Source organism: Vigna umbellata, chromosome 4 (assembly GCF_029865625.1).
Source record: "Vigna umbellata cultivar VRB3 chromosome 4, Vumbellata_1.0, whole genome shotgun sequence".
Classification (NCBI taxonomy): Eukaryota; Viridiplantae; Streptophyta; class Magnoliopsida; order Fabales; family Fabaceae; genus Vigna; species Vigna umbellata.
Window position 1 is genome coordinate 55,034,007 of NC_142168.1, and position 13,429 is coordinate 55,047,435.

The following is a 13,429-nucleotide window of genomic DNA, read 5'->3' on the forward strand; positions in this document are numbered from 1 at the left end:
TATCTGAACGAAATGATGAATACAATGTGTAGTGATAACTAGTCTTTAGGATTGCAAAGAAATTTTATTGCGAACTGGAAATTTTCTTGTAGCTGTAACATATTGCTCCTCTCTCAATTTATTGAAAAAGGTGAAGTTAATTCTGGCAATTGGTTTTGGATTTGCATTTCATGGGTGAAATGTGATAATCATATTAGCCTGAACCAGACATTAACTAGCAGAAATAACATGGAAAAACATATATTCAAATACACATCAGTAAATGAGACTAGCAAGCTTGATTAGGTTCACCATAGTTATCCGATCATTCACGGACAACAACTCTACCCTTCATGCACAAATTATTCTCCCAAATCCCTATTATCCATCATCGTTCCAGCAAACAGAAACCAAAATAGGTTCACCTCTTCCGATCCTTCCATTCTTTGTCTACACCGACAACCCATATCCACCCATCACCATCATCTTCAACAAAACTCCATCCCTTACTGCAACAATTAAAACCCTAACCAAAAGTTCAAACCAATTTTGGTGGCAGGTGTAGCGGTTGAGCTTCGGCGAAGCTCGGAAAGATACATCAACACCTTTCTATGGCTTGTGATGAAATAAAAAAGCAGAGAAACAGAGGGAGACGAGGAGTGAATGCCAACAACGAGGAGAGGCAGTCATCGAAGGGCAGCGACACTTTCGGTGCCAGCAACGTCTCCGATGACACTCTTGGCCAATTCAATAAAAACCCTAATATCAGAAAATCACTTCCAAAAAACAAAAATCCATGTCACTATGTCTTAAAGTGTCCACGTCGACAATTAAATGACATGTCATTCACTGATTGCACAGTTGGACATTTGGTCGTTAACGATTTAAACGACGTTTGCAAAAAGGACTAAATTGAACACAAATTACGATCTTTAGGACTACAATGAACATAAAAAAATTATGACCATTTCGAACAAAACTAACAAAAATAGGACCAATAATAATATTAAACCTAAATATTATAAGTTTTTCATACCTTGAAGATTTTTACTACAATTCACCTATTACACACCCTAACACTTAAAATTGTTTTATTTATGCAAAAGAAACATTCGATCAATGATAAAAGTATAACACTATGATCACTTCACATCAACATTGAGCATTTATAGATTACAAAAGAATGTCACATGAAAGAGAAAATAAGTTTTTTCAAAGGAATCATAGTAAAAAATGAATTTATGATAGTAATTTGTGAAATACTTTACAAAGATTAATTCTACTATTCTTTTTATTTTTAAAAAGGATAAAAATAGAGTTAGAATTTTTAAACAAAAAGCAAATAAGTGTTTTTAAAAAAAAATTCCAAAAGAGATTCCTTATTTTAAAATTAAATTCTTAATCCTAATTTTGAAAAAAGAAATAGCAATTATGGTTTCGTAACTAGATTATTCAAATGTGACATAACATGATTACATTTAAAGGTGACCGTAGTGTTTTTAACATGAACGTCCACACTATTTTTCTTTTATTTAGTTAAAGTGTGCCAAAATATTTTAAATTTCAAAGTCTTATTTTTAACTGTTGGCTTAAAAATCATCAATTTTGAAAATTATATGACTAAAATATTTTTATTTTAAAATAAGAAGACAATTGAAAGTAGTAAAAAAGAACAAATTACATTTTAGTCTCAAAAAATTAAAATAATAGAAAATAGAGACAGAAGTAATCATCACTATTTAAAAAAGAAATATTTTTGTTGTTAAAATTTGATATTAATTTTTCTTTGGAGAAAGTCATGCAATATTTTTTGAATTGTATTTTTGCAAGTGTTTATTATGCATTTAATATTTTTTCTTTGATTTTCTCTGCTCCACTCTCTGCTTTTCACCTCAAAGCTTGTTGGGCGTTATTAAGGTTTAGTGAGACAGTCCGAGGCGGTGACACAGTTTTGCTACAGAGATTTCAAAGTTGAAGAGAGAAGTTACCATTTCTAGGGTTTTAGGGTTAGGGTATTCTCAAATTGCAAGAACATGGGTTTTAACATTCAACCCTATGGGATTCAATCCATGCTCAAGGAAGGCCACAAACACCTTTCTGGTCTAGATGAGGCGGTTCTCAAGAACATCGACGCCTGCAAACAACTATCCACTATAACTCGAACTTCCCTTGGTCCCAATGGTAACGATCGCGCTTACCCTTTTTCGTTTTTACGTTTTTTAATTGACCCCGAGTGGGTGTTGCACCTTCAGATTCCAAAAGTTTGGATTTTTATAATGTGGGTATGTGTACGTTTTCATGGTTGCGGATCTAGCGTTTAGACGGGATGCCTTGCTAAGAGTAAATGTAACGAGGTGGCTTGAGAAAGAGAAGTTTCTGTTTTTCGTTTACTATAGAGATTTTCATTTTGGATTCTGGGAAAGTTTTTTGTTTGTTCGTGTATGAACTTGTTGCTGGTTGTTGTTAACAGAAGGAAGGGTTTGACTGAATAGATTTATATTGTTTGTAATATTTTGTTTGATCTGCTTCAGGTATGAATAAGATGGTTATAAATCATTTGGACAAGCTTTTTGTCACGAATGACGCTGCGACAATTGTGAACGAACTTGAAGTTCAGCATCCTGCTGCCAAGATTTTGGTTTTGGCCGGGAAGGCTCAACAAGAGGAGATTGGGGATGGAGCTAACTTAACTATTTCCTTTGCTGGGGAGCTCCTGCAGGGTGCTGAGGAACTTATCAGGATGGGTTTGCATCCGAGCGAGATAATCAGTGGATACACTAAAGCAATCAACAAGGTTTTTTGGTTTTGATGGGAGCTATAGTGATTCTTCTTTAAATATTGTATTGATGTTGCTGCTTTCTCTCGCTCTAATTCCTTGTCATGTTTCAGACTGTTCAAATATTGGATGATCTGGTTGAGGAAGGTTCGGAGACTATGGATGTTCGTGATAAGGAGCAAATTGTTTCTCGAATGAAAGCAGCGGTTGCTAGCAAGCAGTTTGGTCTAGAAAATACCATATGCTCACTTGTTGCTGATGTGAGTGCATCCGAATCCATTTTACTATGATAAATTGCTTTGGTAGGATAATATTGTTTACAGTCTGACCTTCGTTTGGAAAATAGGCATGCATCCAAGTATGTCCGAAAAACCCAGCAAACTTTAATGTGGACAACATTCGCGTCGCAAAGCTCTTGGGAGGGGGCTTGCATAACAGCACAGTAGTTCGAGGAATGGTGTTGAAGAGTGATGCTGTTGGGACTGTAAAGCAAGCAGAGAAGGCAAAGGTGAGCTTTCTCTGTGTTGAATTTTTTTGGTTTTATCGGTGAGTCTCCTATAAATTCATTTGTTGTGAATTAGATCCTTCAAAACTATCTTATCATTGCCATTTTTCCATACTTTATGCTAGATGATTTCAAGCCAAGCCTTCAGGTTTGCTTGTGCATGTGCTCTTCATTGGTTCCTTAGTTTGATATTTTGATTAGTTGGAAGCCTATACTTTTTAGCTTGACCTGAGTGATATGTGAGGACTTCATTTTAGCTTTAGTCTATTTTTATCATCTTCAACATATTCTCTCACATAATTATGCATGACTGCAAGAAAAAAAAGGTGAAATTAGTACCTTAATTGTCTGACTCGATTTTTTGTTTTGGTTTTGTTCTCCAACTTTTTTTGTTTTATTTTTGTCCTCGCTTTAAAATTTAAAATGTTTAACAAGTTAATTCTGTTAGGTCCAGGCAACATTCTAACACCCCTAATTAATAGCTCTGTTAATGAGGTTAAGTTGTCTTCTAATTTAGCTTAACATGGTTTCATGTTGATCTCCCTCTTTAGAATGTTCAACAATTTGTCCATTCTACAACAAAACAATTTGAAACAGGGGTGTGCTACACTCGAGGGTTAAACCATAAAACCCATTGAAATATTGGTATTTCATTGAACCACAAAAACTAATTTCTCGCATATAGTAGATATAAACAACCCATTCCAACACTGCTATGAACTACACAATCAAGCCCTCTGCAGCAATTCAAAACACAATCTCCATTAGAAAATCTTTTCATAGAAGTTATAGATTTGCACAGTGATACGGTTATGTGTGACTGTCGTATTTTGGTGGAATTCAATAATCAAATGAAACAATATTTTTAATCACTCTTGTACTAAAGTGTAATGATCTAATCTATCTTTGAAAGAGGCCATTGTTGACATCTTGAAACAAAGTCTAATTACGATGTCTCCACATGGTTTTCCTTCCTTTCCACTTTTTTATTTTACTCATCTTTGTTGTTTTCATTTGCTGTTTCTACTTTTCTTTTTATAATTTTCACTACAAGAGGGCATTATTGAATTTGATTTGAACTTGATAGCAGAAAACAGATACTGCATTTGAAATTGTATGTGCTAAGTAGCAAATTGCACGAGTTTTTTTCCTTCTATGGTAAGAAACAAGGACCAAATTAACCCAACTACCTTTCATTCTAACAAAATATTTTTGTCTTAGATGCATTTATGTTACTATAGAGGTCTACCTGAAGCCTCCTTCATCCATATCTGCTATGAATGAATCCATACTTCTCCAAACCTCATCTCTACTTGACTTACTTCAATGTTTAGAAGGCCACTGTTCATCACACCCCAACTTCATGTTTATATCAGTTTTGAATCTCCTCTACTAATGATACTCCATTCCAATATCTCCAAACAAAAGGTTCTCCGTTCCACTACAAGGCATACTCTTGCCTGAGATTAGCCTGATTTTTATGAACATCAAGTCTGTATGCCATAAGATTAGTGGCAAGAAGGATGAGTCATTGACAGTGTTGACAAAGTTATTAGTGGAATTGGATTTGGATGCATTTGTTAATGAAAAGGACTAAGTGTTTGGGTGTTTAAATGTTAGAGGGCCAAGAGAAAACAAATAGGGTGAGAGGACTTGAGCATTATTAACATGTTAAAAATAATTAAAAAAGGAAACAACAATAGAAACCATCATAGTAAGCCAAGTTGAGAAGATGGAAGAACTGCTATAACTTAAGGTTAAATTATTGAGTTATTACTGCATTTATAAAAGTCTTAGAATTAGATTTATATTTTTTATATTTTGCATTGTTTAAAATTTGTGTGTGGAGTTTTCAATGCTATTTTAGCTTCCAATGGTTTGTGACTTTGTCCAAACGTTTTGGCAGGTCTTTAATGTGAATTTATGAAAGCACTTTCTGTAGTAGTGTTCTAGGGCATATTGAACAAACTCCTATGACTACATAGTATATAGTCATATCCCTTTTGGGATCATGTCAGGCTTTAAAATTTAAATTGTATATGGGTTTGTAATTTTGAAAGGCTACACATACTACCTTTTCTAAAAAGGGATTTAATAAAAGTACGGAGTGGCTCATTTTGAGATTATTTAACTGAGTATTACCTACTAATATGATTGGTGTTGTGTCAGGCCTGTTGCAATTATATGCTTCAACATTGAAGCTCTACTAATTTCAATGAAGTTATTTGTTCTCTCACTTTTTGTTGAGATGCATATTTTCCTGTCATGTAGCAAGATCTTTTTCTGTAATCTTCTACATTGAGTATATTTGATATACACAAGATATCAATCCTTTTCTCCCAATGAAAATATATTGGCTAATTTTCAAACTGTCTTGTGCTGAGTTCTTTTATCTGTATTGTTTAAGGTTGCTGTGTTTGCCGGTGGTGTTGATACATCAGCAACTGAGACTAAAGGAACTGTCCTCATACATTCAGCGGAGCAGGTATGTCAAAGTGACCTAGAGTTTGAATTTGATCACTGTCTTCTATTTACTGTTTTATGTAGATATCTTCTTTTAATTCTTTGCATATAATGTGTCTAATGTTATAAGCTGGAGATCTAACTGTCCAAAATGAGAAGGTTGGAAGTGGATATTGGTTTATAGCTAAATCTTAATGCAGTAATGACAATCGTAAACTTGTGTTATTGTTTTTTTTAACCAAGTATAATTTTTCTCCGCTGATAATTTGGAAGGCTCTAACAAGGTATTATTTTGGGCCATGTCATTATTGTCTTGTAGATTTTGTTTGGTCACATTGCTGCTGAGTTTTCTATGTTCATTTATCATGATTTTTTGGGTTTGGCTATGCTTTATTGGTTTTACATATTCTTCTAATTGTTATAACTTAAAACATATAAAATCCTAAAAGGTCTGTTGTACTTGGTCAATTGCCTGATTCAAATTGTTATAACTTAATGCATACTAGCATTGAGTTTCTCAAATTGTGCCTTTATTTGTGCCTTCATCCATTTTTCTCATGCTGATATGTTTTGAAGTGATTTGTGGCTAGATTTTTTTATTGGAAACAATTTCATGTTTAAATTTAAATCTGTAAGACAATTTGGCAGTAACTTTTAGGATAATCTGTTTTTTTGATTCTCAACTTCTTCTGTAATAGGAAATGGTTTTATTTATTATACCTGAGGCTGTACCGCTAAAGGATCCTTGGGATTTTATAGACCCTGATTTTTCTAATGTTTTGTTTTCCTATATTATTTGATGTTTTGCTAAATGGATTTTCTCTCTTCTTTTTTATTTATATAGCTGGAAAATTATTCAAAAACTGAAGAGGCTAAAATAGAGGAGCTCATCAAGGCAGTAGCAGATTCTGGTGCCAAAGTGATTGTCAGTGGAGGAGCAGTTGGAGAGATGGCTTTGCATTTCTGTGAGCGTTACAAGTGTGTGAAGTCTTTTATCCCTTTTGGATTGTTTTAGTTGTTTCTCGCTATTGAATTAATATGAACATTATAAGTATTCAAGTCTAGATTGTTTTCTAACTTAAATATTATTGCATATAGGCTTATGGTTCTGAAAATCAGCTCTAAGTTTGAACTACGACGATTTTGCAGAACAACTGGTTCTGTTGCTATGGTTTGTGTTTTTGCTTGTTTGGTAATGTAAATATGTGTTATACTTTCTGTCTAATCAATTTTATTTTCCTGTTATAGTTGAAACTCAGCCAACCAAATCCAGATGATCTTGGATATGTGGATTCGGTTTCAGTTCAGGAAATTGGTGGTGTCAGGGTATGTTCAAACCTGAACGAGCTCTGCTGTCTTCTTTGTTCCACGTTTCTTGTTTATATTAGTTTATGAGAAAATATGCTATGCACTGACAATGGAAAATACTCTGGTTTATTTCAACTATGGTGTGCACTTAATTGATTGGCTTGATTCTTTTGTTCTTCCCATGTCTAAGTATGACAGGCAACTTCCTCTTATATTGATATGTAGGTGACTATTGTCAAAAATGAAGAGGGTGGAAATTCTGTGGCCACTGTTGTTCTACGAGGAAGCACTGATAGTATACTAGATGATCTTGAAAGAGCAGTGGATGATGGAGTGAACACTTACAAGGTAATTCTAATGTTCTGAAATTTTGCATGATCTTGAAGAAGTAATTTTATGTTATTTCCCTATGATGGAAATCCCATATCAAGTGGATATAGGACCAAATTATAGCATACAAGTGGGTGCAAATGTCACCTTATAAGCTAATTTTTTGAGGTTGAGTTGGACTTAAATTACACTTTTTAAGACCTTCTATCAATCTTGTAAACTGAGGTCTGCATGCCTGCAAATCTCAGGATTAATATTGCTTATTACATCTTATTGGAGGCATTTCTTTTAAAAACAATTTAATGCTTGAGCTAATTGAAATATGGATTAATTGTTTGGAGGCACTTTTTCAAAAACAGTTGAATGCTTTAGCTTATTGGAATATGGATTAATCCTTTTCCACGCAATTATGTATCAGGCTATGTGCAGGGATAGCCGAATTGTACCTGGCGCTGCAGCCACAGAAATTGAGTTAGCTAAACGGGTGAAAGATTTTTCCTTCGGGGAGACAGGGTACTTTTTATTTTCTTTTTCACTTTCAAACAATGATTATAATTCTTGGGGATACATTTATGTGGGTTGTCACACACATCCTTCTTCCATTCATACTAATTACCTGATGAATTTGTTTGTGTGATTTTGGCTTTTGGTAGTGCTATTAATTATCTCGTATAGGGCTATAAATATCCTATTATTATTTTCTAAAGATTTTATATCATTTGCTGAATTCTTTGTATCTTTTAAGGCACCAAGAGATGCACGAGTGGGTAAAAGAACTGTAAACTATTATTATTTTTCTAATTTTTGTTTTAAATAAATGTAAGGTTTTATTATGTTAAGTTCCATCTGCAACTGGTTATAAAGAATTTGAGACATCCGTGACAAATTGTTTACTAAACTGTCTACATCTAGATACCACACGCTTTAACATACATTCATTGTTATTTATTTGCATTTCATTGGCTACTAGCCCTTTGGGATCATTCACCACTAATGTGTTATCTTCTTGGATATATCTTGATCTATTTCAATATTGCGGCTCTTTTTTTTATCCCTTGTATGATACAATTTTTTCAATATCTTTTCTAACTGGAGGTATTAGGAAATATTGAGGTTAACATAAATTAAATATGTTCTAAAATCTATCTTGAGTCCAAATGTTTTTAATACTGCAATTACTGTGTATTATTTGGAAATAGTTACAATGTCTGGGTATAGTTGCTATGTCTTTATGCTTCAGGAGTATTGTTTAACATTTGTGAAGGGGTTAACTTGTTTGAATAGGTGAACTCATCTTTTGTATTTGCCTATCTGGCACTATGTGTAGATCATTGTATATTTTTGTAATTTACCGATAGAAGAATCCATATATGTGAATGAATAAGCTAAAAGATAGTTAATCTCTCTAAGACATGTTTTTTTCTCCTTTCTCAAGTATTTTGTTCATTGCTTATTTGGTATTTGACATTTTAATGGAATTGACTAAACATTCGCAATGGCTCTGCAGGTTGGATCAGTATGCCATAGCAAAATTTGCAGAAAGTTTTGAAATGATTCCTAGAACTTTGGCTGAGAATGCTGGGTTAAATGCAATGGAGATCATATCTTCGCTATATGCAGAACATGCATCTGGAAATGCCAAAGTTGGCATTGATTTGGAAGGTGGCTGTAAGGATGTTTCAACCTTGAGCATTTGGGATCTCCATGTGACTAAGTAAGCTATATTCTAACACAGCATGTTTTATATGGTGGCAACCCCAAAATTTGAGCGAATAATGAACTGTCTCTTCACTATTGTTTTGTAGATTCCCTTGATAAGCTTTGTCTAATAAAAAATTGTAGACATTAAGAGCTCTATCGTTGATGGAGTTTATGCATTCTTTCAACTTCTAAGATTGAAACAATTATATGAAATCAGAAATTATCTTCATATCACCTGAAAGACCAGTTTCATCATATTGTTTTTTCTGTTCAGGCTCTTTGCTCTTAAATATGCTGTAGATGCTGCATGCACTGTACTACGAGTGGACCAGGTAATCAACTAATGATAATGTCTTTGCCGTTCATTTCCAGATTCCCCTGTCATATGTACCTCAGAAGCATATTTTAATTACGGAATCAAGCTTTGAAACACAGGTTTTATGGTTAATAAATATAACTAGTGGTAATAGTATGCAGCTTTTGTATACTAGCAACTAAAATGAAGAATAGGGTACCATGATGCCTTATTCTGACCTGGGATCTAATAATGAAGATTGAAACAATGTTGGTTTGGTACTTACATAATTGCACAAGGTTTCACATAGGGATAGTTAGTTATAATAGTTCAGCAGTTGGAGTTGTATGATTAGAGAATTGACTTGAACAATTGCAATCTTCATCCATTTCATCCTCTAGCATGACCCTCTTGTACTGATATAATCGGCACATTTCCTCAATTCTTTGTGATTGATCTTGTACTGCTGTCATGGTGATTGTGCTTTTCACATTAATTTAGAAGTTCCCGTCTCATCCATCCTCTCTCTGACCTATATTTCCAGAATCAAACTATCTGATTCTTACCCAGCTCATAATCTTCCAGATCAATCATGACCGTTGCAATCTCCATTTTCATTTAACTAGCAGTGTCTCCTTTAAGACAGGAATGTTTAGTATTGTTTCATCAGTTATTAGGCCCACTGCATGCAACACTTCACTGTCACATTCATGGTTTTTCCTTGGTACCCTATTTCCTTAACCAGAGTGAAAGTGAGGTACTGTATACGAAGATTGATTGTCATTTTTTCCAAATTATAGTGGATGCAAACTTCATTTTACTAGGTTGAATTAGACTTTTACTTTCTAAGATGTTGATTTAAACTTGGGGAGAAGTTTGATTCTTTTTACTTTGATTCATCTTATTTTCTTAGTATGTGTTTGTGGAAAACTTTATCCAGACTCAACATAATATTATTAATTTTCAGTGCAAAAGCTGATTTATACATCAGGAGCACCCGATACTTTACTTTGCTATTTACTGTTGTCCTTAGGGTATGGTATCATTTCAACAAAATAGAGTGCTACTAGTTACTTTCATTTATTCAAAGGATTGATTTTTAATTCCACAGTTAAGTTTTAACAACAGTACTAAGGATTTTAGGCTTGCAGTGTCTTGTGTTTAAGTAGTATAAAGAATGTAATATAATGACAACTTGTGGTTTACAAAGTGAAACAATTAAGGAATAAATGGCAATGATGATGAGCCTATAAGGCCTATGCCATGAAGAATATTGATACATGCATATACAGCTTATGTGAAGTTCGATGTAATATTTTCGTCTATTTTTTCTTGAAAAGAAGTTAGAATTTTGAAATGTAGATATGAGAAGTGATATGATTAACAAGATAGAGAGAAATTAGAGGTTTCAAATAGGTGTTCTTAATATGGATGTTTCCATATATCATTGTTTAACTCAGTGTAAAGTTGGGGAGTTATGATTTTTTTTTTCTTCAGATTATCATGGCAAAACCAGCTGGTGGTCCAAGGAGAGGAGAGCAACCTGCAGGCGCAGATGAAGATTAAGTCTAAAAAAATGCAAATCGATTATTATCTTCCTCATGTTTGTATCTCAACATGATGGCTCGAATTTGACTTAGGCAATGTTTTATTTTATTTAGACTTTACTAGTGGTGTTCTTCACAAAATTTTGAATTTTGTTTTTGCCATGAAATACAAAGAGGTGTGTTCTGTAAATTTACGTATTTGTAGCCCTGTTGTGTGAGTGGAGATATTAATGTACTGATCATTATCGCCCTGGCCTTTGTTTGAGATCTCATATATGGAAGGTTTTTCGGGTATCAGTTCTCTAGCATCAAAGCTGTTACTCTTGAAATTTATCCATTATTGAGATAGAAAACTTATTGGGTTTTTCATAGTGAAACCTGCTATAATTGCCTAAAATTGAAAGCAAACAGCGCCTAAATTTATGTTCTTTCTCTAAGGTTGTTGTGGCTTTCTGTGTGTAACTACTGCCATCTCATGGTGGTACGTTATTTCTTCATTGTGAGATTATTAGCAAAATTATGACTAGCTGTCGTGGTATTTTTTAAGATTAGAATATTCTCGTCACTTAAGAAATATAAAAGAATAGATGGTGAATTTGAAAGTGAAATTTCCTGTCAGGATCTTGTATTTATAAAAAATTTGGGTATATTAGATATAATTATAAGAGAGACGGTAAGAGAATATGAAAAGATATATTTAAGAATTAGGTTTACTAAAACTTTTACGATAGATTTTATTTAAACTATTTATTCTAACACTTCCAACATGTCGAAGCATTCAAATTTTATGTGCTTAGTTTGGAAACAAACTCACTGTAAAACAAATGGTAATTAATTTTAGGGTTAAATATGTTTTTAGTCCCTAAACTATTGGTCGTTTCTGGTTTTCGTCCCTCTTTTAAAATAAGGTACAATTTGGTCCTCATTCTTTTCGAAATGTTTGTTTTAGTCCTTGAAAACTAACACCCATTAAAAATTTGGTCCTCATTTAGTCAACAAAATGAGGACTAAAACCAAAGTTTCGAAGACTAAAACGAACGTTTCGAAAAGAATGAGAACCAAATTGTACCTTAATTTGAAAGAGGGACGAAAACTAGAAACGACTAATAGTGTAGGGACTAAAAACATATTTAACCCTTAATTTTAAATGTGTTTGGTTATTTCATGAAAATATTTTCGTTCACTTAATTTTACAAAAATTGAATTCTTAGAGGAATTATTTAAAATTATTTATTCTAACCCTTTTTGTTAAGCTAAAACATACAATTTGTACTGGAGTAAATAAGTTCAATATAGGTTCTCTTAAAGATTTTAGTTATACATCTACATGTAAGTCATTTGATCTGACAAACCCCATGCAGATTTGTTTGGACAACAACTTTTCTCAAACAAATGAGATTCAATTTCAACGTTTTTAATCTTCTAATGAAATACTGGATGTTGAGAGCAATTTGTTTATTATAATATGTTTTTATGAATTATTTCACAAAAATCTAATTCTTGAAAAAACTATTTTATTATATAATTCAAAGGTGAGAGATGCTATTTATTTATAATTAGCTTCAACGAATGATTGAACAAGAACATTTTAGTTAGTTTCATAATATCCAAATTTTTGAGTGTTTTCTTTAATTTTATATAGTAATACTTGTATAAGAAGTTGTTTGTAGAGCGAGTACTTTGTGAATAGCAATAGGTCAACTAGAATTCTCATTACCATAAGTCTTAGTGTGAAATAATGATGGTGAAGGACTTGATCAAGATGACTTCTTATGTGGTATTGAACTAGTTGTTTGAGTTACGGGGTGATGACCTAATAAAACTGGGTTGATGAAAGGAAGTTGTATTATTGAGAGAGGACAAAACCATGTTTGGAATTGGATATACAAAAGGCTAAGAGCTAAAATAAAGGCATATTATGCAAGGCTTGTTAGGCAAAGTTAACATATTGTGTGGAGAAAGAGAATAAAGGAGTTTCGGAAAAAAAAATTGAAACCTATACTGTAATATTTTTAAATATCAAGAGAATATCCTTTTTGCAGACAAGAATATTCTAAGAGGATACATTTGATAACTCAGACTGAAAGTTTGTCCAATCATGGAGAAACATCATGCACAAAACACACAACCAAAGGTTCGAGGAATAATGGAAAAATTATGTTCATTTGGAAACACAATGGAATATAAAACTTTATTATTCAAAGAAAAAAAAGTATTTTATTAACAAAATAATAAGCAGTAAGAATGACAAATTGATATCAATCAATAAGGTTCGAGTAGTTTTAACTTGTCTATTAGTTAGATAGACTCGTGTAACATGCTATGTGAATTAGGATAGGTAGTATGATATAAAATACCGTGCTATATCATTTTGTTGGAATGCATTAGAATAGGTAGACTAATGTAAAGTACAATATAAATTTAAAAAAAGTAGAAAACCCTTATGAGCTCTGATGAAGACGATATATCCCTAGTCAAGATGATTAAAACCGTATGATCGTGTTAAAATTGAAACTTCTGTAGTA

At 32.9% G+C, this 13,429-nt stretch overlaps 1 protein-coding gene across 1 annotated transcript; it reads left to right on the top strand.

The window, feature by feature from the left end:
- Positions 1-1,860: 1,860 nt before the first annotated feature.
- LOC124848756 (T-complex protein 1 subunit theta-like) lies at positions 1,861-11,201 on the top strand. The gene is made up of 13 exons (XM_047326531.2): positions 1,861-2,160; positions 2,511-2,773; positions 2,869-3,015; positions 3,102-3,263; positions 5,668-5,745; positions 6,568-6,701; positions 6,822-6,894; positions 6,972-7,049; positions 7,257-7,379; positions 7,780-7,874; positions 8,869-9,075; positions 9,337-9,394; positions 10,855-11,201. The coding sequence occupies exons 1-13, from the start codon at positions 2,013-2,015 to the stop codon at positions 10,921-10,923; spliced, it is 1,635 nt and encodes a 544-aa protein (XP_047182487.2). The 5' UTR covers positions 1,861-2,012; the 3' UTR covers positions 10,924-11,201.
- The last annotated feature ends 2,228 nt before the right edge of the window (positions 11,202-13,429 follow it).

Excerpts from the sequence above, each read along its gene's own strand:
- LOC124848756 (XM_047326531.2), top strand. The coding sequence starts at position 2,013 with ATGGGTTTTAACATTCAACCCTATGGGATTCAATCCATGCTCAAGGAA. Across the intron at positions 2,774-2,868 it reads ACACTAAAGCAATCAACAAG|ACTGTTCAAATATTGGATGA; the intron begins GTTTTTTGGTTT and ends GTCATGTTTCAG. Across the intron at positions 5,746-6,567 it reads TCATACATTCAGCGGAGCAG|CTGGAAAATTATTCAAAAAC; the intron begins GTATGTCAAAGT and ends TTATTTATATAG.